This window comes from Danio aesculapii, chromosome 7 (assembly GCF_903798145.1).
Source record: "Danio aesculapii chromosome 7, fDanAes4.1, whole genome shotgun sequence".
Lineage (NCBI taxonomy): Eukaryota > Metazoa > Chordata > Actinopteri > Cypriniformes > Danionidae > Danio > Danio aesculapii.
In genome coordinates this window covers 1,493,419-1,519,022 of record NC_079441.1, presented here as the reverse complement: position 1 = coordinate 1,519,022, position 25,604 = coordinate 1,493,419, and the positions used below count along the sequence as shown (strand labels likewise).

Below are 25,604 nucleotides of genomic sequence, written 5' to 3'. Positions count from 1 at the left end.
GCATGAGCATAATCCTATGTGCCCTAATGATGTATGAGGTGTGATTTTAGAAGTAGAAAGGGATGAAGCATACCGATCAGCTTTGTGCTTTTCTGACTTCTCTACACTGGAGGTCGGTTGCCCTTTATTCTCAATGTATATGTATAAAGCAGGGGTCACCAAACCTGTTCCTAGAGGGCTGATGTCCTGCAGATTTTAGCTCCAACCTTAATCAAACACACCTGAATGAGCTAATCAAGGTCTTACTAGGTATACTTAAAACATCCAGGCAGGTGTGCTGAGGCAAGTTGGAGTTAAACCCTGCAGGGACACCGGCCCTCCTGGACCGAGATTGGTGACCCCTGGTTTAAAGTAAAGATTTTGTTGTCTTTTACTTGTCTCTTTGTTTATTCTACTTTTTTCACTGGATTTTATTTCATTAATAAAAGTGTATTTTATTACTTATCTTCACTGGAGTGGACACTGACTTCATTCTCCAGAAACCTATCAAGTCACCCTGTGTGGTGAAGTATGAGTCTGATTTATCTCTTGAGCAAAACATTACATTAAGATGATCCTTAAACTAAACTCCAGCTAAGAAATATAGCCAAGAGAGGATTCTGTTTTCTCTTTATTTAATTTGGGTTATTAAATCAAGGCGATCCAGCAGAGTGTGTCTCTGTGTGTGTGTGTGTACCTGATCGCGCTTCTGCTTGGCTTGCGTCGAGCGGTTTCTGCTGAAGTCCTCTCGTTTCTTCCTGGTCTTCCTGCGGGCCTGCTCAGTGTGCCAGAGGTGAAACACTCCTGTGGTGTTGATGCACACGAACAACACTGCGTTCGCCACCAGCTGACACACACACACACACATACATAGATGCAAACACAGAGACGCAAACACACACACAGACAGACAGTCACACACACACACACACAAACACACACAAAATACACACATTTGAATACACGTGGTTGCTTGAAAATTATAGATTTGCATTTAACATTTCCTTGTGTGTGCGACAGAGTGTGTATGTGTATGAGAGAGAGATTTTGTGTGTGTGCGTTTGTGTGTGTTTGTGTGTATCTGCCCAAGTGTGTGTTTGTAAATGTGTATGTGATAGAGAGTACGAGTGTATGTGAGTGTCGAGTATATGTGTTTGTGTGTAAATGTATGCATGTGTGCGTGTGTGAGTGTGTCTCTGTGCAGATGTGTGCGTGTATGTGTAGGTGAGAGAGAGTGTATGCATATGTGTGTGTGTGTGTGAGAGAGAGAACGAGTGTGTAACTGTAAATGTGTCTGTTTTACTTATAAGACCATGTTGAGTTTGTGTGTGAGTGTGTGTGTGTGTGTTTCACCTGTACGGCCAGGTCTCGTGTCTCTGGACTCGTGACACACACATACACACTGATGACGACGATGTGACACACACTCGCCCCGATCCCGAAGCTCATCGCCCACGGCAACGGCAGAGGAAGAACTGTATAAACCGACAGCGACAGGAAGAGGAAGAACCCCACCTGATGGAGAACAACACACACACACACACATATATAACCCAAACTTCTCATATAAACACAAGAGCTCATTCACAGTAAAGCCCAGTGTATTCTAATTGATAATAATCCTCATAATGTGCCTCCATCAGGAATAAAGCTTCCTCAGATTGCTTTAAAGCTGCTGTTCGTCAGTTTCTGACTTGACTTGCCTCTGGTCAAGCACTAAGCATAGTCGTTTTAGGACAAATATTGCACATTATGACAAGTTTTGCTTACTACACGGCTGAAAACCTGCTAAATATACTACAGTTGTTCCAAAAGGGTTGTAAGTTAGGAATTGTAGTATTATAAAGTCCACTCTTAGCTGATGATTGATTATGAAGCTTGTTTGGCATGCTGTCCCGGGAGAGAGCCCTGAGCTCAGAAGATCTTCGAGCCCGGGGCTCCCTCTCGTTTGCAAGGCGAGAGGGGAGTTTGAGCTCAGGTAGATCTGGAGAACTCCCCTGCTGTAGAAGCTAGTGAACAGATAGTGATCGCTCTTAAGAGATAACTACTTACTAGGAGCATGTCTATGGTGCTGATCTGGATTAGTCAATTAACTTAAGTTGCATGTTTTTGGACGATGGGAGGAAACCGGGGGACTCGGGGGAAACCCACGTGAGCACGGGGAGAACGTGTAAACTCCGCACAGAAACGTCAGCTGGCTTGGTAATGACTAGAACCAGTGATGTTCTTGCTGTGAGGCAACAGTGCTAACCACTGGGCCACCATGCCTCCCATCTAGGAAAGGAGGAGGAGTAGGGGTGGAAGGGGGGGATTCTTCAAAACGAAGATGGCTGTGATATGGAACTGAGGGTGATTATACTGGCTTAGGAATCATCTGATTGGTGAATCATGATTTGGATAATGCAGGACCGGCTGTGGTCAATCATGATCTGCTCGAAATTAGTTTATAAATAAACTTCACAAAGTTTTCTAGGCAGCACAATAGCGCAGTGAGTAGCCAATCGCCTCACAGGAAGAAGGTCACTGGTTAAAGCCCTTGGCTGGATCAGTTGGACCAGCACAGGAACGTCAGGTACGGTTAAGCAGATCCATGAATAAGATATTAGATGTGATCTGAATAGGGTGGCACAGTGACTCAGTCCCGGCTGGATCAGTTGGTGTTTCTGTGTGGAGTTTGCATGTTCCCTCCGTGTTGGCGTGGGTTTCCTCTGGGTGCTCCAGTTTCGTTAAAATAGAGCCCCTTTTGTTATAAGGTTGTCTGTGGTCATCAATTTGATGTGTGTTCATGACTTGAGGAGGCGTGGCTTTGGACGGCATGGAGAGGCTTGCATTTTCAATGCTATTAAGCTAATGTTAGCATTATTCTAGATCACCTACTGCACTTTTATCCTTAAATGTTCAGTATTTTGACGGCAGTTAGCACAAAGAAATACAATTATCTCAGCTTTCTTCACAACAGCTACTTCGAACATCTCTTGAATAGGGCTTTGAGTTTAACAAAAAGCAAATCACCAATAAAACGCAGCTAATGTGAGCTGAAGAGATCTGATTACTGTGATTTTATGCAAGTTTGTTGTTTATATTTTAGTTTTGTTCAAGCGGCAACTCTCCCTCATGAAGCCAATACGGAAGTAACTGAAACTGCAATTCATCGACTGGCCTTTAGTAGCTGGCTCCAGGAAATCCAGATGTTCACTGACTGCAATGTTAAATTTTACAGCTGATAAAAAGATGTTTACAGCCTGGTACAAGGAACGATTTTGGTGTAAATAGCTAATATTACCCTTCATGACAACTGTGAGGGGGTGAATTTCTGTTTTGTTTATATTAGGTTATATTAAGTCTGCATAATTAAGGGCGTGGCCACTTGAGTGACAGCTAGGTCTCGCTGTCACTTCACTCAGCTGATTCCGGCTGATTAGCTGCTGAACTCGGCATACTCATCGTATTTTTGTGTTGTTTTATGTGGCTTTATATAGTCAGTAGCCTTTTGGGATTATTTCCTACAATTATCAGATGATATGGCATGCTGTGTGTACTTACTTGTAGCTTTATTTGTGTTCTTCAGAAACCTACGGGTGACGTCACGGATATATCGTCATCCATATCTTCTACAGCCTACGGTTGTGTTCTTATTTTGTTTGTTTACTTAGAGTTTAAGAGAAGCGAATGATGAATGAAATGTATCTGACCTGCTCCCAGGCGGTGACGGTGCCTCCGGTGAAGACGAAGACGAAGGCGATGATGAAGAGCAGGATCCAGATGAAGAGCGCCAGCTGCGTTTCTCCACGCCGGAAAACAGGCAGACACGGCAAACACAGCAGCAGAGACACACATACACACACTGACACGCACACCACCGCAAACGCAGCAATGTGGACCACCAGATTCTGCAGGACAGATGAGAAAAACACACACTTTACACACCTGCTGGAAAACAGTCAATTCAGGCTCATTTGTGTAGTGCTTTTCACCATAATAAAACACAGAAGAAAACACTGCTGAAGTCAGAATTATTCGCCCTCCTGTGATTTTATTTGTCAAATATTTCCCAAATGATGTTGAACAGATTCAGGAAATTTTCACAGTATTTCCTATAATATTTTTTCTTCTGGAGAAAGTCTTATTTGTTTTATTTCGGCTAGAATAAAAGCAGCTTTTAATTGTTTTAAAGCCATTTTAAGGTCAATATTATTAGCCCCTTTAAGCTATATTAGTTTTGGATTGTTTCCAGAATAAACCATCATTATACAATAACTTGCCTAATTACCCTAACTTTACCCTAATTAACCTAGTTAAGCCTTTAAATGTCACTTTAAGCTGAATACTAGTGTCTTAAAGAATATCTAGTCTAATATGTGCTGTCATCATGGCAAAGAGAAAATAAATCAGTTACTAGAGATGAGTTATTAAAACTATTATGAAAACAGGCAGACATGGCAAATGCAGCACCTTGGGAAGCCAGATGGTGGAAAACAGCACATTTCCATTCAGTCATGAATGATCTCAATGTATGTGGACGAAAATATGACCTCCAAAGACCACAATGAGATGCAGATTCAGAGTTACTAAAATCCACATCTTGTTTTTAATTTAATACAAATATTACAAATATAATCATTAGCAGATCAGCATGCACAGGCAAGACCACTGTACTTAGTGTGAGTACACCCTAATGTCGAGTTCAGACTGCAGGATTCTCAAAGTAGTGGTGTCACAGATGTTTTGCCTGACTAGCTGGGCTAGCGTTTCGTCGCTGCATGTTGTGTTTACAGTGTATAGAAGGAAATGGCTGTCTGGTGTAGCCACAACAACCTGGAGCTCAACACGCTCAAAACAGTGGAGATGATAGTGGACTTCAGGAGAAACCCCCCTGCTCTCCCCCCACTGAGCATCATGGACAGCATTGTGGCAGCAGTGGAGTCATTCAGGTTCCTGGGCACCACCATCTCTCAGGACCTGAAGTGGGACACTCACATTGACTCCATTGTCAAAAAAGCTCAACAGAGGCTCTACTTTCTTCGTCAGCTGAGGAAGTTTAACCTCCCAAAGGAGCTGCTGAAACAGTTCTACACCTCCATCATTGAATCAGTCATCTGCACATCAATAACTGTCTGGTTTAGCTCAGCTACTAAATACGACCTTCCAAAGACTACGTCGAATAGTTCGGACTGCTGAGCGAATCACTGGTACAACCCTTCCTACTCCCCAAGAACTGTACTTATCCAGAGCGAGCAGAAGGGCTGCCAAAATCACTCTGGACCCCTCACACCCAGCACACTGCCTCTTTGAACTTTTACCTTCTGGTCGACGCTACAGAGCACTGCGCACCAGAACAGCCCGACACAGAAACAGTTTCTTCCCTCAGGCAATCCATCTCATGAACACTTGATAATAATAACATGATAATAATTGCGAAACCAACATCACTACTTTCTATACACTTTTATACACATATACACTTATTTACCACACTTTACATGCCAATTTGCACATAACAGCTGCTCATATAACGTTGTATATAGTAATAAACATGTACATACACTTGTCAATCTGTATATTTGCACTCACTACTTACTTCTGTTTTTTGTCCTGTCTCTGTAATCCTGTTGCACTGTAGAAGCTCTGTCACCAAAACTAATTCCTCGTATGTGTGAACATACCTGGCAATAAAGCTCTTTCTAATTCTGATTCTGATCGGCGACAGGGGGTTTTACACTGCAAGACTTTACAATAGGAAGAATCATGACAACTCTGCAAACTATGTCTCACAACCACACAATCCAGAAGTGACATGGAGACAACACCAGGTCACGTAGTATATCTTTAGTTATTAACTACATAATGAGAAAGAAGCCTTTAGTTGGGTAGCACATGCTCTTAGTTTGCTCACCTGGGTTTGAAGGGAATTAGCAATTCCTCTCAAACTATTTTCTTTATCAAGCCGGTTGTGGTATTGCTCAGATGATACGTCAAACAGACAAGGGTGCTCCTGACAAATTTACACAAGCCTCCATTTCTTGGGTCCAAATAGACTCAAAATAAGCCGTTTACTTCTCCCCATTCTCCCGCTGGCCTGCAGATACCCACACTAGCGGATGCTGCTCTCTCATTGGCTGTAGGAGATCGCCGATGCTATTTTCAGCCAGAACACATTTCACACTTCATGATTTAAATCGCAGACAACTCCAGATATTTAGCATGCCAAATACCTCATGGGCGGGCGTCTGCGACTCATCGGCGATTCTCTCAGATCGCGTTATTGATAGTTTACTAGTGATGCAACAACGAATCAATTAAATTGATACAAATCGATAACCAAAAGAGTTGGCAACAAATTTCATAATCGATTCGTTGTGTCGCGCGACACGGCGATGTTTGATTATTAAAAAAACATTTGTTCAGCGCGGAGCGGAGTGAACATAGTCTCTCTCACGCACTGATCAGTGTTGCCAGATGTAGCTGACTGGCGCGCCGTTACAAAACCGCCCAAATTTTCACTACCCGCCTATGAGATTTTTAAACTGCACAATCAAATTCAAAACCGCCCAATCGGGCAACACTAATTCAGAGTTCGGCGCCTCATAGACAGGGATGAGGAGGAGGGATACTCATCCCAAGGCCCTCAGAGACTATGCAGCACCACTGATTCGATCCAAGACCAGTGACGAGACGATCCCAAGATGATCCCAAGGTTTCCATAATCCTGGACCAGGCCGTATCCTGAGCAGCTGCTGTGGTGGTCATGGAGGAGTGGAGAGCATGAGATTGATTCCTGTGACGCTCTAAAATTTCTTTTACATATTTGGATTGAAGACAGGACAACACCACTTAGTTTTTAATTTTGTTATTATTATAACAGCTCAGGGATATTCAAAGAGCAACATGTTAGTGCACTTTCTAAAGATTGTAGTTCTGTTTCTGAATGAAGGGTTGGAAATGAACGCTTTTCTTGTTTTTTTTATCCGATTCATCAATTAACCGAAAAAATAATCAACAGATTAATCGATTATTAAAAAAATCATTAGTTGAAGCCCTGTAGTACACATTGTGTGATTGTTACTCATGTGAACAAGCACCAATTTACCTGTGATTTCAGGCAATTGTTGGCTATTTTGCAAAACAGCGAGTCAAAAACTGTGCTAAAATCATGCAGTCTGAACTCGGCATTACAGTGTAAGGCTTGATGATCAAGCATGCTCACTTCTGTTTGTGTTGTCAATCTGGCAACCTGCGTGTGGGTGTAGTCTGAGGGCTCAAGTGAAAAAAAACCCTCTCCAATATTTTGAATTTGGACTGCAATACCAAGTATAACCACTAGATGTCAATCCTACACACTGCACCCTTAACAGAGAGCTCTTACCCTGCTGTTGGTAAAGAAACACGTTGAAAAACAATGCTAAAGTCAGTTATTCTGCTTTGCAAGAAACTTGTAACTCCACCCACTAACAGTCAGTGTTGGGAGTAATGCGTTACAAAAGTAATGTATTACAGTAATGTATTACATTTTCCAGTAACGCAGTAGTGTAAGGCATTACTTATACATTTTCAGTAATATTTTACTCGGTACATGTTCAGTAACGCGTGCGTTCCAAACTTTTCGCCCGCAAGACATTACCAAATAAAAAATACCGCAAGTAAGTTCTATTTTCTGTTCGTGGTTAGTGAATATATGCGTGTGTTGTCATTAATATCCCTCTGGCTATTGGAACTTTTTTACTTTGAACGCGGAATGATTTCAGCCTCTGAGCTCGAGGTCCGAGGCTATTGGCTCAGCCCGGTTCACAGTAAGGTCAAGCCCTGACGTGCAGCGGAAAAGCGGCAAAATAGATGAGCAGAAGACAGTACATTCGCGAGATGGACGTATGTGCATATGGCGTTATTTCACTGACAACAGTCGTCAGCGCAGTTTTACAAGAGCGCATTCATGTAATTCTCTGTTCGTGGACAACTCGACCGCAATTTTTTTTTCGCAGTCGCGCACACTCAAAACACGGCTGCTCACGTGCGAATGATCTGCTCTGGCTCCGTCAGATGATGCAGACTCACATTTTGTGCCTCATGTTTCCTCTTCTTTTCGTGCTTTTGCTCTCCAGAGATCCTCCTGTTCAATTGGTTATCCCAAGAATGTTGATATGGTTTATATATTGCTACAGTATTTATTAGCAATACACGAAACACTAAAGGTTATGATAAATTCTATAATAAATACTTGTGTTTTTGAGTGTTAGATATACTGCCTATGTTTTAGGCTAGTATTATTTACAATTTGTTAATGAATGCTTCAGCATACTGTAGTATTAAGAATAGTGAACTGATAAAATGAAATACAAAGTGTAGTTTTACTACAGTAAAGTGTGGTGAATTGTAGTATAGTATACCCTATATTGTAAAAAAAAAAACTATAGCACTGGGTAATTTGTTTATATTACGCTTGTGTTACCATAGCAACTAGTATTAGCACAACTGATTAATTGAAGTACTTTACTGTAGAACTGTTCAAAACACTGTACATGACAGGGAAAATGTCCTCCACAATCTCATCAGCAATGTGGAAGACAACAGAGACGTGGTCAATTTATTTTAGTTGCCATGATAAAATGGGATTGATAGTGAGATTTATTTGAGGAGTGAATAGTTCAGTAGGCTATAATACCTCATCGAGTTTTCCCCTATTTTTATCGGTTACATTTCTGCTTGCATTCGTTATATTTTTGTTTAAATGTTGTTTTATTTGATTAGTATGGTGCACCTTTTGGATGTTTAATAAATGTTTTTTAAAAATGTATTCTTTGCATTCAACTTCTTTTCTCTGTGTCTTAAGTGTTTGAAATTGGAAATATTTCATCATATAACAAACAACAAAAAAGGTTATAGTGGATTAGATTAAAAATTTAATATGTAAGTCTATTTTAGTATTTTGGTTATTGTTAATAAATAGTGTACAAATATAAATTATATCAAAAAGCATGAAAGGAAGAGGGAACACAAGACACAAATTGTGAGTCTGCATATAATCTCACTGAGCGAGTAGTGTACTGTGAGCGCACAAGAAATTTTGTGCGTGAGCAGTGCATATTTGAGAGAGCATGAGAAAATTTGCACGCGAGCAGCGTATATTTGAGAGCTCACAAGCAGTTTTGTCCACAGAGGAAATCTGTGCACGAGCATTATATTGAGAAAGCTATGTTCATCATGCTCACTTTGTGCATGACAGTTTTGTGTTGTGAACCTGAATTTAAAGTGAATAGAATAATATCAAGATTAAGAAAAAAATGCATCTCGTCATGGCATTGGAGTTTACATACAGGCCTGTTGTGTCTAATATGAAAATAGCCAAGCTATTCACAGATATTGCCAGATAATCACTTTACCTTTACCATACTTTCAACAGACTTTGATCATTTGTGATTCTGGCTCTTATCCTTTTTTGCATTGTCTTGAGCCTTCACGTTGCCAAATATATACTATATTGTTAGTAGCCTGGATAGGTCACCGTCATTCTGCTACATCATATCGCTTTCTACTGGATGTAAAATGCTCTGCAGTACATTTAGTCATTTTAGAATGTTAAGTTCTAATTCTGTAGTTATTTTGGTGAAAGTAACTAAAAAGTAATATAAGAGTAATGTAACATATTACAATTTTGAGACAGTAATATTGTAAGGTAAGTGATTACTTTTAAATCACAGTAATAAGTAATCTGTAATGTATTACAGTTTGGAAGTAACTTGCACAACACTGCTAACAGTTTACCCAATTATATTACAGCCAGATGGTGAAAACAGCATATATTAATGTATGCAGATGCATCTGAAAATGCACTCTCTGGGGGACAGTAGCAGTCTCCTAAATGAGACGCAGATTCAGAGTTATAAAAATACACAAATGGTGGTTTTTAATTAGCAGATAATCCAAATATTACAAAAGTAAACATTAGCTGATCAGCTTACATTGTAAGGCTTGATCGTCAGGTATACTCGGTTCTGTCTAACCCACCTTCATTTGTTTAAGTCTGAGAGAGCTCCAGTGAAATAAACCCTCTCCGACATTTTGAATTTTGACTGCAATACCTAACTCAACCACTAGATGTCAACACACTGCTCCATTAACAGTGATCTCTTACCCTGCCGGTGGCGGGGATGATTATAATCATGGTGACGCAGAAGAGAATGGTTAACAGCAGTCCAGACACCATGAGCGGTGTTTCCTCCAGACAGCGCAGAGTCGCCACTGATCCGGCCCGAATGCAGGAGCACAAGGCCTGACCGGTGCTGCGGTGCGAAGACAAAGGCTGACGATCTTCCACCGGAGACACCAGAGCACTGTGGGACGTCCCAGACGACTCCGATACACCGGCCAGACTGAGCCTGCTGATGCTGCGGTCAGACTCCGATGGAGATCTGCGACAAGGGTTTTATTAGCCTTTATTTCAATACTATTTTATTTATTATATTCAATAATATTTTATATTTGATTAACATTTACATGTATTTTTAGTTTGTTTCTTTAGTTTTAGTTTAGTCCATGTTTAATTTTCTTTTGATACTATTTTTAAATTTGCTGTACATTTCAGTTTTGTTTTAGTTAGTTTGATTAGTTTTAGCTTAGATACCGTTTAGTTTATATTTCAATGCAATTTTTAAATTGAAAGTATTTTTACGTAAATTTTCAGTTCATTTTGTTAATTTATGTTTAGTTAGCGTTTAGTTTTTATTTCGATACTGTTTTTAAATTTGCTGTATATTTATGTTTATTTTTCAGTTTGTTTCGTTACTTTTAGTTTAGTTTATGATTAATTTTTATTTCGGTACTATTTTTAAATTTGATCTATATTTACATTTAGTTTTTATTTTGGTACTATTTTTAAATTTGATCTATATTTACGTTTAGTTTTTATTTAGGTACTATTTTAAAATTTGATCTATATTTACGTTTAGTTTTTATTTCGGTACTATTTTTAAATTTGATCTATATTTACATTTAGTTTTTATTTTGGTACTATTTTTAAATTTGATCTATATTTACGTTTAATTTTTATTTCCATACTATTTATAAATTTGATGTATTTTTTGTTTTTATTTCGGTACTATTTTTAAATTTGAAGTACGTTTACATTTATTTTTAGCTTAGTTTCGTTTTAGTTTAGTTTACATTTAGTTTTTATTTCAGTACTGCTGTTAAATTTGAAGTACATTTACATTTATTTTTAGTTCGTTTCATTTGTTTTAGTTTAGTTCACGTTTAGTTTTTATTTCAATACTATTTTTTAAATTTGATGTACATTTACGTTTATTTTTATTTTGTTTCGTTAATTTTAGTTTAGTTCACGATTATTAAATTTGATCTTCATTTATGTGTAGTTTTGTAGTTCATTTCATTAGTTTTAGTTTAGTTTACGTTTAGCTTTTATTTCATTACTGATCCCATTTAAAATTTGATGTACATTTACGTTTAGTCAGTTAATAGTTTTGTTAGTTTTAGTTTAGTTTTAATTTTGTGAACACATTTCTATTTAGTTTTTATTTCAATACTACTCAATTTTGATTGTCATTTATGTTTATTTCTGTAGTTCGTTTCGTTAGCTTTAGCTTAGTTTACATTTAGTTTTGATTTCGATACTATTTTTAAATTTGATGTACATTTACGTTTAGTTTTAGCTTGTTTCATTAGTTTTAGTTTAGCTAACGTTTAGTTTATATTTCGGTACTGTTTTTAAATTTAATCTACATTTACGTTTAGTTTTTATTTCAATAATATTTTGAAATTTGATGTACATTTATATTTATTTTTACTCAGTTTAGTTAGTTTTAGTTTAGTTTATGTTTAGTTAGCGTTTAGGTTTTATTTCAATACTATTTTTAAATTTAACGTACATTTACATTTATTTTTAGTTTATTTCGTTAGTTTTAGTTTAGTTTATGTTTAGTTTTTGTTTCGGTACTCTTTTAAAATTTTAAGTACATTTACGTTTATTTTTAGTTCATTTTGTCAGTTTTGGTTTAGTTTACGTTTAGTTTTTATTTTGATAGTATTTTTCAATTTAATCCACATTTACACTTGTTTTTTATTTCAATAGAGTTTTAAAATTTACATCAGTTCACCACATAAATATTGTCAAAACAAATTTTTGTTTGGATGCGATTATTCGTGATTAATTTTGTGTTCGTTTTTCTGTGGCTGTTTTTAGTTTTGTTTCATTTTAATTTTTAATTTATAGTAAATTCAGTTAACAAAACTATTTTTGACCAATAGTTTTAGTCTTCGCTATCTAAAATAAAGTTGGAATAACCTGGCCTGGTCCTCCTCATCTGGACTGGAAACACTGGTGCTGATAAAGCCATTCTCGTCCCTTGAAACGGTGTGTGCTTTCTGGGGTTCGGTTGCATTCTGCACCTTCGCCACACCGAGCTCCACGTACACCTTTGTGTTGTCCAGCATCACGACCAGGGTAATGAGCGACTGTAATTAAATCACTGACCCACTGGAAAAAATGAAGTTCATTAATAATTTTATTACAGTTACTTAAAGAGTATGCAAACATCACTTTTAGAAATGTTTAAACCCAATTGTGTGTCAGCAGTGTGTGAATATCTCCAGCCTCTTATGGCAAAGATGAATTAATTGTGTTTTATATAATCAGACTTAATAAAGGAAACACTTTGATTGACATTCTCCCTTTGAATGTGTCATCAGGCAGCGAAAGCCCCGCCCACTAGTGCTCATCTCTGCCTCATTAGCATAAACAGCAGCCCTGAGTGAGAGGAGCAGCATATGAATAAGAGAAACTTACGACTGACGACGGTCTGATATATACTGGATGTGAAGAGATGAATAATATCGGTGGTTTTTTATCCCTCAGGGTTGTGGACCTCCTTCACTCCTCCGGCCAAAGCACTGCAGATTCACTGACCGTCTGCACTCGAAGAAAACACAACATTACAGCATTAGTTCACCTCCAAGATGAAGATTAACCCTTGTGTGTTGTTCAGATTGACTCCCCTTTGGTTATGTTGGTGCTGTTTTTGACCCCATTGACTTCCATTATAATCACAGGTATTGATTGTAAAGCCATGACAGCATATAATCATGTATTCTTGATTGTTGCTAGTTTTGCCTGATGGGATTAAAAGCTCTTATCAATTAAAAACTTCACCAAATGACGAAAGTGAAGAATTAAAAAAACGCGAGAGAAACCAGGCTCAGTTGGGCACGACCATTTCTCCTGTGGCCAAACGTCTTGTACAGAGCTGCAGTCTAGGCGCCGGAGGCTGAAAGCTGGACCTCAGCGAAGACTCATATATAGTGTGTCCACGGTCATATTGGGCTGATATAAACACAATAAGTCTCTTTTTTCGCTTTGTTTCTGGCAATACAATAGGATCCAAATCCCTGCAATTGTAGGCCCACCACAACATGACATAGGAGTGCGGTTTCCCCGCCCACAGAATTGATTGACAGCCGCATATTAACATCAGAATCGGTTTTATTGCCAAGTGTGCACATTTTGGCACATAATAGTGGACTAAATGTTAGTGGTGTTTGTTTTTTAGACCATTGTTGACCCATAACGTTATATTGCACAAAATAATGAAAGACCGATCAAAAATGTGGTCATTATTATTGTTTGTATTAACCACTTAGTAACGTCATGTCCTGGGAAAACTGAAATTGTGCAGCAGACTTCGGTCACGGTAACTTTTATTTCCTGGTTTTGTTCTGGAAATCATTCATGTACAAATTAAGCACTGGCTAAAAGTATTAGTTAATGGTTAATTAACCATGTGTTCCCCTACATTAGAGTATGGAAATAAGCACATGAGTACAGGAGTGTAATTGAAATGTGTTCGCTCCACACTGTAAGAACTATCCGTTCCCATATTTTCAACTGTTTTCTGTTTATTTGCGGTGGTGAATTGCATTATGGGATGTTGATCTCTGCTCTGTCCACTCTTAATGTTGAAAATTCAACTCTACAGTTTAACAAAGTGACTTCATTGACATTTTAGAAGTTTAAATAATATAAGAGATAATATGTAGAGAAATAAGTGTGTAAAATAACTGTGCTGCAGATTATTACGAGGTTTCTGTAGTGTAATATACAACACCAACACACACAATATAGCACTGCACACTATTAAACTTTATTAAACTGCACACTATTAAACGCATTCAGACACTTTTTACACACTTTTCTAGGTTAAAAGTTGTTGGAAGAAAGATCAAGATCCCATAATGCAACTCACAAGCAGAAGCAAACTGAGGAAAATTCATTTATCAGAGATCTTAATAAGCACGTCTCAAAGTTTATCTGGAACAATAAAAGGCAGCGTATCAAAACTTCTACATTACTGAAGCCTAAAGACAGGAGTGGAATAGGCTTGGCAAATCTTTACTTTTATTAATGGGCAGCCCAAATAAAAAATATGATTAGCTGTTGTAGTGAGAGGACTAACTCTATCTGGTTTAGGATGGAAGAAACAGCTTGAGAATGTTCAGAATTATATAAAACGAAAAAAGATTGAGGAACATTTTTATCATATCAAATACTCTTAGAACTTGGAAGGATGTAATGACATATATGGGAATTTCCACCCCTTTCTCCTTGTTTTCCCCACTTTCTTTTAATCCTGATATGCCTTTAACAATGCAAAACACTGTTTTTTCAGAAATGGGCATCTCTCAAATATCTTGTTTATTTTCAGAGGGCACCATAAAGTCTTTCTAACAGATTGTAGATCAATATAAAGTTCCAAAATCCAATGTTGATAAATATCTACAATTGTGATATTTTTTAAAACCAAAGTTGGACAAAGGAGAGCTGAGAACCAAAACACCAGAGATTGAACACCTTTTACTGACAACTGCACTTCTGCCTGGCTAGGACATACGGATGTTTGGGAGGAGGATATTAGTCAAACTATTGAAGAGGATGACTGGGACATTGTATGTAATAATATATACTTGAAATGCAGTGGTGTAAAGTAACTAATTACAAATACTCACACTACTGTAATCGAGTAGTTTTTCCTCAGGAATTGTAATTTACTAAGTGGTTTTATAAATGTGTGCTTTTACTTTCCTTATAGTCCATGTTTACTGCAGTATCAGTACTTTTACTCCACTACTGTCCTTCAGCCTGCAGTCACTACAGTATTATTCTCTTGTCTATGGGGATTAGACAAATCAGTCCTGTGATTCCTGTCCAATCAGATCACACATAGAAGGTAAATCATAATGAACTACCTCAAGACGTGCGATTTATAAGTGCAGCAAACTATTTGGAAGCATTAAAAGTGTCCAAGAAGATGTCTAAAATCAGTACACGCACTGACCCAGAGACTGTTTAGATGATGTGACTGATGAGAAGATGACGGATGTTTACTGTATGATGACTGAAATGGCCTTAAACACCCAGCAGTCACAAGAGACGTCAACATGACGTCAGATTGAAGTTGTACCCCAACATCATGGGGACGTTAAATTTTGTTTGGAAATGAAACTCGGGTTGACGTCAGAACTCAACATCAGGCTAATGTCAATGTCCAACGTTCCAACCTAAAATCAACCAAATATCAACATCTAATGACGTTACAGCTTGACGTTGTGTGGACGTTACCACTATGACGTTTATCAGATGTTGGATTTTGGTTGCCATACCTGATGAATAAATGTCAGTATTTGATGTCAATATGATGTTGGTTTAAGATGTTGGCTCGACGTTGAACACAACCTAAAATCAACCAAATATCAACGTCATTTGACATCATTATTGGACATCAAAATAACATTGTCCTTAGATGCTGGCTAGACATTGAATTTTGGTCACCTGACATCACAACCTAAATCTAACCTAATATTAACGTCTTATAACGTTGTGCTTCTGCTGGGCAATAACTAAATGCACTACAGAATGTTACGTTTACACACATCCACAAATGACATGTAAATGCATCAACATTTTCCAGTGTAATACTCACTACGCACTACTCTTGAGTACTTTTGAAAGGGCTACTTTTTACTCACACTTTGAGTAATATTTACAACAGATATTTTTACTCTACTTGCACTAGTTTTTAGGTAAGTAATGGTACTTTTACCCGAGTATGATTTTTTAGTACTCTTTCCACCACTGCCGAAATGTACCTCTCTTGGGATCCATGAGCTTAATTTATAATTTTTGAATAGGATATATCTTACACCAATGCGTATTAAGAAAATGTTTGCCACAGACTTGTGTTTCAAATGTAAAAAAGATTCATTCATTCATTGTTTTTGGGACTGTGACAAACTTTTGCCATTTTGGAGGAAAATACATAAGATACTGTAAAATATTCTCAAGCTAAGTTTTGATATGACCGCAGGTTTGTATTTATTGAATCTTAATGTGATCAACCTGTTTGAAAAATATGCATTATAGCTATTTATTGTCCTGGTATGCTTGGCTAAAAAATGTATTTAGGGCTGCATGGTGGCGCAGCAGGTAACATGATCACCTCACAGCAAGAAGGTCGCTGGTTCGAGCCTCGGCTGGGTCAGTTGGCATTTCTGTGTGGAGTTTGCATGTTCTCTCCATAATGGCGTGGGTTTCCTGAGGGTGCTCCGGTTTCCCCCACAGTCCAAAGACATGTGCTATAGGGGAATTGGACAAGCTAAAATTGTCCGTAGTGTATGAGTGTGAATGAGTGTGTGGATGTTTCCCAGTGATGGGTTGCAGCTGGAAGGGCATCCGCTGTGTAAAACACATGCTGGATAAGTTGGTGGTTCATTCCGCTGTGGCGACCCCAGATTAATAAAGGGAATAAGCCGAAAAGAAAATGAATGAATGAACATATTTTGCTACTTTGGTCTGCATCACAGGCTCCATCTTTCCAAATGTGGATATCACAAATTGCCACACGGCTACCATTAGAAAAACAAACCTATGACAACGTGTGCGTGTGTGTGCGCATGTAAAATATATATATATATATATATATATATATATACACATAAACAACATGTATAACCGTCATTAAATGAAACAAATAGCATAGACATAAATAAAATAGATCAATCAGTGGTAAGGAGTGACAATAATGATAGTAATGTAATAGTAATAAAGAAAAGAAAGAAAGGACAACAGTAATAACGGCTGACAACAACAACAATAATAATAATTACAAGTACTACACCAACTACTACAGACAATTACTAATATTACAACCACTACTGCTGCTACTACTGACTACTACAACGTCTACTACAACTGATACTACAGGGTGAGCCATTTATATGGACAAATGTGAATGGTTGATGATATTAGCGTCCTGTTTGTGGCACATTAGTATATGTGAGGGGGCTCATGAAAGAATAAAGTTACATTAAAACCAAGCACACCATTGCTTTTCTTGTGAAATTCCCAATAAGTCTGACGTGTCACATGACCCTCTTCCTATTGAAAAAACAAAAGTTGGATCCAAGATGGCCGACATCAAAATGGCCACCACCCATCTTGAAAAGCTTACTATACACTAATGTGCCTCAAATAGGACGTTAATATCACCAACCATTCCCATTTCATTAAGGTGTATCCATGTAAATGGCCCACCCTGTACTACAACGACTACTACTATTGATACTACTACAACATTTACCACTGCTACTAGTGATACTACTACAACATCTGCTACTTCTGATACTACTACACCAACGACGTCTACTATTACTGATACTACTACAACTACTACTTCAACAACCACAACTACTACTACAATCATTACTACTACAACAACTACAACAACAACAACAACAACGACGACAGCAACCTGAATAATGACAATGGTAGAAATACTTGTAATAATAATAATGAGGAGATAAGAGGAGGACAAGTAATACTAATAATGGTAACAAAAGTAGAAGTAAGAATATTAATGATAGTGAGGAGGTTACTGCTCTAAAATGGTGTGATTGTACTGTATTTTACCTATTTATTTATGTTTTCATATTAATTTATTTGCTAATTTCCATTTTTAAGACTGCACAATATTTTGTGAATGTGGGCATACGATAAACAAAACAACATTAGAAACTAGATATTAAAGTTTGAGGACAAACTTTATGGTGGCTTGAAAAGCCGAGTCTGAATTAGCATGTTACTAGCATGAATTAGCAAGTAACTAGCATGATTCTAACATAAATTAGCATGTAACTAGCATGTTTCTAGCATGAATTAGCATGTTACTAGCATGTTTCTAGCATGAATTAGCATGATTCTAGCATGAATTAGCATGTTACTAGCATGTTTCTAGCATGAGTTAGCATGTTACTAGCATGTTTCTAGCATGAATTAGCATGTTACTAGCATGATTCTAGCATGAATTAGCATGTTACTAGCATGTTTCTAGCATGATTTAGCATGTTATTAGCATGATTCTAGCATGAATTAGCATGTGTCTAGCATGAATTAGCATGTTATTAGCATGATTCTAGCATGAATTAGCATGTTACTAGCATGATTCTAGCATGAATTAGCATGTTACTAGCATGTTTCTAGCATGAATTAGCATGTTACTAGCATGATTCTAGCAGGAATTAGCATGTTACTAGCATGATTCTAGCATGAATTAGCATGTTATTAGCATGATTCTAGCATGAATTAGCATGTTACTAGCATGATTCTAGCATGAATTAGCATGTTACTAGCATGATTCTAGCATGAATTAGCATGTTACTAGCATGATTCTAGCATGGATTAGCATGTAACTAGCATGATTCTAGCATAAATTAGCATGTTACTAGCATGATTCTAGCATGAATTAGCATGTTTCTAGCATGAATTAGCATGTTATTAGCATGATTCTAGCATGAATTAGCATGTTACTAGCATGATTCTAGCATGAATTAGCATGTTACTAGCATATTTCTAGCATGAATTAGCATGTTACTAGCATGATTCTAGCATGAATTAGCATGTTATTAGCATGATTCTAGCATGAATTAACATTTTACTAGCATGATTCTAGCATGAATTAGCATGTTACTAGCATGATTCTAGCATGAATTAGCATGTTACTAGCATGATTCTAGCATGGATTAGCATGTTACTAGCATGTTTCTAGCATGAATTAGCATGTTACTAGCATGATTCTAGCATGAATTAGCATGTTACTAGCATGATTCTAGCATGAATTAACATTTTACTAGCATGATTCTAGCATGAATTAGCATGTTACTAGCATGATTCTAGCATGGATTAGCATGTTACTAGCATGTTTCTAGCATGAATTAGCATGTTACTAGCATGTTTCTAGCATGAATTAGCATGTTACTAGCATGTTTCTAGCATGAATTAGCATGTTACTAGCATGTTTCTAGCATGAATTAGCATGTTGTTAGCATGATTCTAGCATGAATTAGCATGTTTCTAGCATGAATTAGCATGTAACTAGCATGATTCTAGCATCAATTAGCATGTAACTAGCATGTTACTAGCATGATTCTAGCATGAGTCAGCTTGTTTCTAGCATGAATTAGCATGTTGTTAGCATGATTCTAGCATGAATTAGCATGTTACTAGCATGACTAGCATGTCACTATCGTGTTGCTAGCACCTTTCTAGCAAGATTAGCATGTCAGTAGGAAGTTTAAACTGTTAGCATGTGTTAGAAAAGCTAGTCACAGTCTCTGGGACAGTTGCTAGGGTGCTGAAATTGGTTGCTAGGGAGTGGCTAGTAAGTTTAAAGGTAATCAGTGATTGGCTGCTGGCTAGACTGAGTTGAATGAGGCCAGACTCTAGTCTGTAGGACAGTCTGATGCAGAGTTATGAGCTGACAAAGGTTGATCCAATGTTAAGTAAATGGGAGTCTTTTACAATGGAAGTATATGGGACAGTTGCTAGGGTGCTGTAAGTGGTTGCTAGGGAGTGGCTAGTAAGTTAAAAAGTCATCAGTTATTGGCTGCTGGCTAGACTGAGTTAAATGAGTCCAGTTAGAAGTCTGTAGGACAGTCTGATGCAGAGTTATGAGCTCACAAAGTTTGACCCAATGTTAAGTCAATGGGACTTTTGGGATTTTTCTGGGTCGTTTTTCGGAAAACCCAAGGTCGGATCAGTTAGAAAAGATATAGCAACCCGAGTCAGACCAGTTCGAAGGTTTGACGAAAGTTTGAAGTATGTAGCTTGAAAGGCCTAGGAGGAGATACACTTAGAAATTAGTCTCAGAAGAAGAAGAAGAAGAAGAAGAAGAAGAAGAAGAAGAAGAAGAAGAATAACTAGATATTAAAGTTTGAGGACAAACTTTATGGTGGCTTGAAAAGCCGAGTCTGAATTAGCATGTTACTAGCATGAATTAGCAAGTAACTAGCATGATTCTAACATAAATTAGCATGTAACTAGCATGATTCTAGCATGAATTAGAATGTTACTAGCATGATTCTAGCATGAATTAGCATGATTCTAGCATGAATTAGCATGTTACTAGCATGTTTCTAGCATGAGTTAGCATGTTACTAGCATGTTTCTAGCATGAATTAGCATGTTACTAGCATGATTCTAGCATGAATTAGCATGTTACTAGCATGTTTCTAGCATGAATTAGCATGTTACTAGCATGTTTCTAGCATGAATTAGCATGTTACTAGCATGATTCTAGCATGAATTAGCATGTTACTAGCATGATTCTAGCATGAATTAGCATGTTACTAGCATGAATTAGCATGTTATTAGCATGATTCTAGCATGAATTAGCATGTTACTAGCATGATTCTAGCATGGATAAGCATGTAACTAGCATGATTCTACCATGAATTAGCATGTTACTAGCATGTTTCTAGCATGAATTAGCATGTTACTAGCATGATTCTAGCATGAATTAGCATGTTACTAGCATGATTCTAGCATGAATTAGCATGTTACTAGCATGTTTCTAGCATGAATTAGCATGTTACTAGCATGATTCTAGCATGAATTAGCATGTTACTAGCATGTTTCTAGCATTAATTAGCATGTTACTAGTATGTCTCTAGCATGAATTAGCATGTTATTAGCATGATTCTAGCATGAATTAGCATGTTTCTAGCATGAATTAGCATGTTATTAGCATGATTCTAGCATGAATTAGCATGTTACTAGCATGATTTTAGCATGAATTAGCATGTTACTAGCATGTTTCTAGCATGAATAAGCATGTTACTACCATGACTCTAGCATGAATTAGCATGTTACTAGCATGAATTAGCATGTTACTAGCATGATTCTAGCATGAATTAGCATGTTATTAGCATGATTCTAGCATGAATTAGCGTGTTACTAGCATGATTCTAGCATGAATTAGCATGTTATTAGCATGATTCTAGCATGAATTAGCATGCTTCTAGCATGAATTAGCATGTTACTAGCATGATTCTAGCATGAATTAGCCTGTTATTAGCATGATTCTAGCATGAATTAGCGTGTTACTAGCATGATTCTAGCATGAATTAGCATGTTATTAGCATGATTCTAGCATGAATTAGCATGTTACTAGCATGATTCTAGCATGAATTAGCACGTTACTAGCATGATTCTAGCATGAATTAGCATGTTATTAGCATGATTCTAGCATGAATTAGCGTGTTACTAGCATGATTCTAGCATGAATTAGCAAGTTATTAGCATGATTCTAGCATGAATTAGCATGTTACTAGCATGAATTAGCATGTTACTAGCATGATTCTAGCATGGATTAGCATGTTACTAGCATGATTCTAGCATGAATTAGCATGTTACTAGCATGATTCTAGCATGGATTAGCATGTTACTAGCATGATTCTAGCATGGATTAGCATGTTACTAGCATGATTCTAGCATGAATTAACATTTTACTAACATGATTCTTGCATGAAGTAGCATGTTACTAGCATGTTTCTATCATGAATTAGCATGTTACTAGCATGTTTCTAGCATGAATTAACATGTTGTTAGCATGATTCTAGCATGAATTAGCATGTTTCTAGCATGAATTAGCATGTAACTAGCATGATTCTACCATTAACTAGCATGTAACTAGCATGTTACTAGCATGATTCTAGCATGAATCAGCTTGTTTCTAGCATGAATTAGCATGTTGTTAGCATGATTCTAGCATGAATTAGCATGTTACTAGCATGACTAGCATGTCACTATCGTGTTGCTAGCACCTTTCTAGTAAGATTAGCATGTCAGTAGGATGTTAAAACTGTTAGCGTGTGTTAGAATAGCTAGTCACAGTCTCTGGGACAGTTGCTAGGGTGCTGAAATTGGTTGCTAGGGAGTGGCTAGTAAGTTTAAAGGTAATCAGTGATTGGCTGCTGGCTAGACTGAGTTGAATGAGGCCAGACTCTAGTCTGTAGGACAGTCTGATGCAGAGTTATGAGCTCACAAAGGTTGATCCAATGTTAAGTAAATGGGAGTCTTTTACAATGGAAGTCTATGGGACAGTTGCTAGGGTGCTGTAAGTGGTTGCTAGGGAGTGGCTAGTAAGTTAAAAAGTCATCAGTGATTGGCTGCTGGCTAGACTGAGTTAAATGAGTCCAGTTAGAAGTCTGTAGGACAGTCTGATGCAGAGTTATGAGCTCACAAAGTTTGACCCAATGTTAAGTCAATGGGACTTTTGGGATTTTTCTGGGTCGTTTTTCGGAAAACCCAAGGTCGGATCAGTTAGAAAAGATATAGCAACCCGAGTCAGACCAGTTCGAAGGTTTGACGAAAGTTTGAAGTATGTAGCTTGAAAGGCCTAGGAGGAGATACACTTAGAAATTAGTCTCAGAAGAAGAAGAAGAAGAAGAAGAATAACTAGATTATTAAAGTTTGAGGACAAACTTTGAGGCTGGCTTGTGAAAGTCTGTTGGTAATAGTTTATTTAGTTTAAAGTAGTTTTAAAAAGTACGAAAAGATAGATAGATAGATAGATAGATAGATAGATAGATAGATAGATAGATAGATAGATAGATAGATAGATAGATAGATAGATAGATAGAACAATTAGCATGTCATTAGCATGATTCTACTATGAATTAGCATGTTATTAGCATGATTCTAGCATGAATTAGCATGTTACTAGCATGATTCTAGCATGAACTAGCATGTTACTAGTATCATTCTAGCATGAATTAGCATGTTACTAGCATGATTCTAGCATGAATTAGCATGTTACTAGCATGATTCTAACATGAATTAGCATATTGCTAGCATGATTCTAGCATGAATTAGCATGTTACTAGCATGATTCTAGCATGAATTAGCATGTTACTAGCATGATTCTAGCATGAATTAGCATGTTACTAGCAAGATTCTAGCATTAATTAGCATGTTACTAGCATGATTTAGCATGTTACTAGCATGATTCTAGCATGAATAAGCATGATTCTAGCATGAATTAGCATGTTACTAGCATGGTTCTAGCATGAATTAGCATGTTACTAGCATGATTCTAGCATGAATTAGCATGATTCTAACATGAATTAGCATGTTACTAGCATGATTCTAGCATGAATTAGCACGTTACTAGCATGATTCTAGCATGAATTAGCACGTTACTAGCATGATTCTAGCATGAATTAGCATGTTACTAGCATGATTCTAGCATGAATTAGCATGTTACTAGCATGAATTAGCATGTTAATATCATGATTCTAGCATGAATTAGCATGTTATTAGCATGATTCTAGCATGAATTAGCATCGTTCTAGCATGAATTAGCATGTTACTAGCATGATTCTAGCATGAATTAGCATGTTACTAGCATGATTCTAGCATGAATTAGCATGTTACTAGCATGATTCTAGCATGAATTAGCATGATTCTAGCATGAATTAGCATGTTACTAGCATGATTCTAGCATGAATTAGCACGTTACTAGCATGATTCTAGCATGAATTAGCACGTTACTAGCATGATTCTAGCATGAATTAGCATGTTACTAGCATGATTCTAGCATGAAATCGCATGTTACTAGCATGATTCTAGCATGAATTAGCATGTTACTAGCATGATTCTAGCATGAATTAGCATGTTATTAGCATGATTCTAGCATGAATTAGCATCGTTCTAGCATGAATTAGCATGTTACTAGCATGATTCTAGCATGAATTAGCATGTTACTAGCATGATTCTAGCATGAATTAGCATGTTACTAGCATGATTCTAGCATGAATTAGCATGTTACTAGCATGATTCTAGCATGAATAAGCATGATTCTAGCATGAATTAGCATGTTACTAGCATGGTTCTAGCATGAATTAGCATGATTCTAGCATGAATTAGCATGTTACTAGCATGTTTCTAGCATGAATTACCATGTTATTAGCATGATTCTAGCATGAATTAGCATGTTACTAGCATGATTCTAGCATGAAATAGCATGTTACTACCATGATTCTAGCATGAATTAGCATCGTTCTAGCATGAATTACCATGTTACTAGCATGATTCTAGCATGATTTAGCATGTTACTAGCATGATTCTAGCATGAATTAGCATGTTACTAGCATGATTCTAGCATGAATTAGCATGTTACTAGCATGATTCTAGCATGAATTAGCATGTTACTAGCATGATTCTAGCATGATTTAGCATGTTACTAGCATGATTCTAGCATGAATTAGCATGTTACTAGCATGATTCTAGCATGAATTAGCATGTTACTAGCATGTTTCTAGCATGAATTACCATGTTATTAGCATGATTCTCGCATGAAATAGCATGTTACTACCATGATTCTAGCATGAATTAGCATCGTTCTAGCATGAATTACCATGTTACTAGCATGATTCTAGCATGATTTAGCATGTTACTAGCATGATTCTAGCATGAATTAGCATGTTACTAGCATGATTCTAGCATGAATTAGCATGTTACTAGCATGATTCTAGCATAAATTAGCATGTTACTAGCATGATTCTAGCATGAATTAGCATGTTACTAGCATGATTCTAGCATAAATTAGCATGTTACTAGCATGATTCTAGCATGAATTAGCATGTTACTAGCAAGATTCTAGCATGAATTAGCATGTTATTAGCATGATTCTAGCATGAATTAGCATGTTACTAGCATGATTCTAGCATGAATTAGCATGTTACTAGCATGATTCCAGCATGAATTAGCATGTTACTAGCAAGATTCTAGCATGGATTAGCATGTTACTAGCATGATTCTAGCATGAATTAGCATGTTACTAGCATGATTCCAGCATGAATTAGCATGTTGCTAGTCATTGCTAGCATGTGAACCATACAGGATTCATGGTGTGCTAGCATGAGTCAAATAAGCCAACCCCCGCTTCTCTACGATGTTCTGATACTGAGATATAGCTGCTGTTATATCGTTGCTAGGTTAGTCTGTTTTGTTGCTATGGAGTTGATTGACAGCTTAGACTGATGATGTATCAAAGCTTCTTGCCAGTATGAACAGTTAAAAACAACCCCCATGTCTCTATAACACTGCAGCAGGACGATATCAATCTGGGCCTCTATAATGGCAGTCTATGGGACAGTTGCTAGGGTGCAGTATCTGGTTGTTAGGGTGTGGCTAGAAAGTTAAAAGGCCATCAGTGATTGGCTGCTGGCTAGACTGAGTTAAATGAGCTCAGCCATTAGTCTTTATGACAGTCTGATGCAGAGTTATGAGC

The 25,604-nt window shown here is 37.3% G+C and overlaps 1 protein-coding gene across 1 annotated transcript in view; it reads right to left on the bottom strand.

Annotated features, from left to right (window-relative positions):
* The window catches only part of LOC130231520 (adenylate cyclase type 2), an 81,462-nt gene that overhangs the window by 38,860 nt on the left and 16,998 nt on the right, over nt 1-25,604 (bottom strand). Inside the window, exons 2-7 of the mRNA XM_056460856.1 lie at nt 12,773-12,895; nt 12,272-12,463; nt 10,106-10,382; nt 3,672-3,869; nt 1,333-1,494; nt 677-826 (exon numbers count right to left, since the gene is read on the bottom strand). Of these exons, the coding sequence (XP_056316831.1) occupies nt 677-826; nt 1,333-1,494; nt 3,672-3,869; nt 10,106-10,382; nt 12,272-12,420 (936 nt within the window). The 5' untranslated portion in view covers nt 12,421-12,463; nt 12,773-12,895. The remainder of the gene's footprint in view (nt 1-676; nt 827-1,332; nt 1,495-3,671; nt 3,870-10,105; nt 10,383-12,271; nt 12,464-12,772; nt 12,896-25,604) is intronic.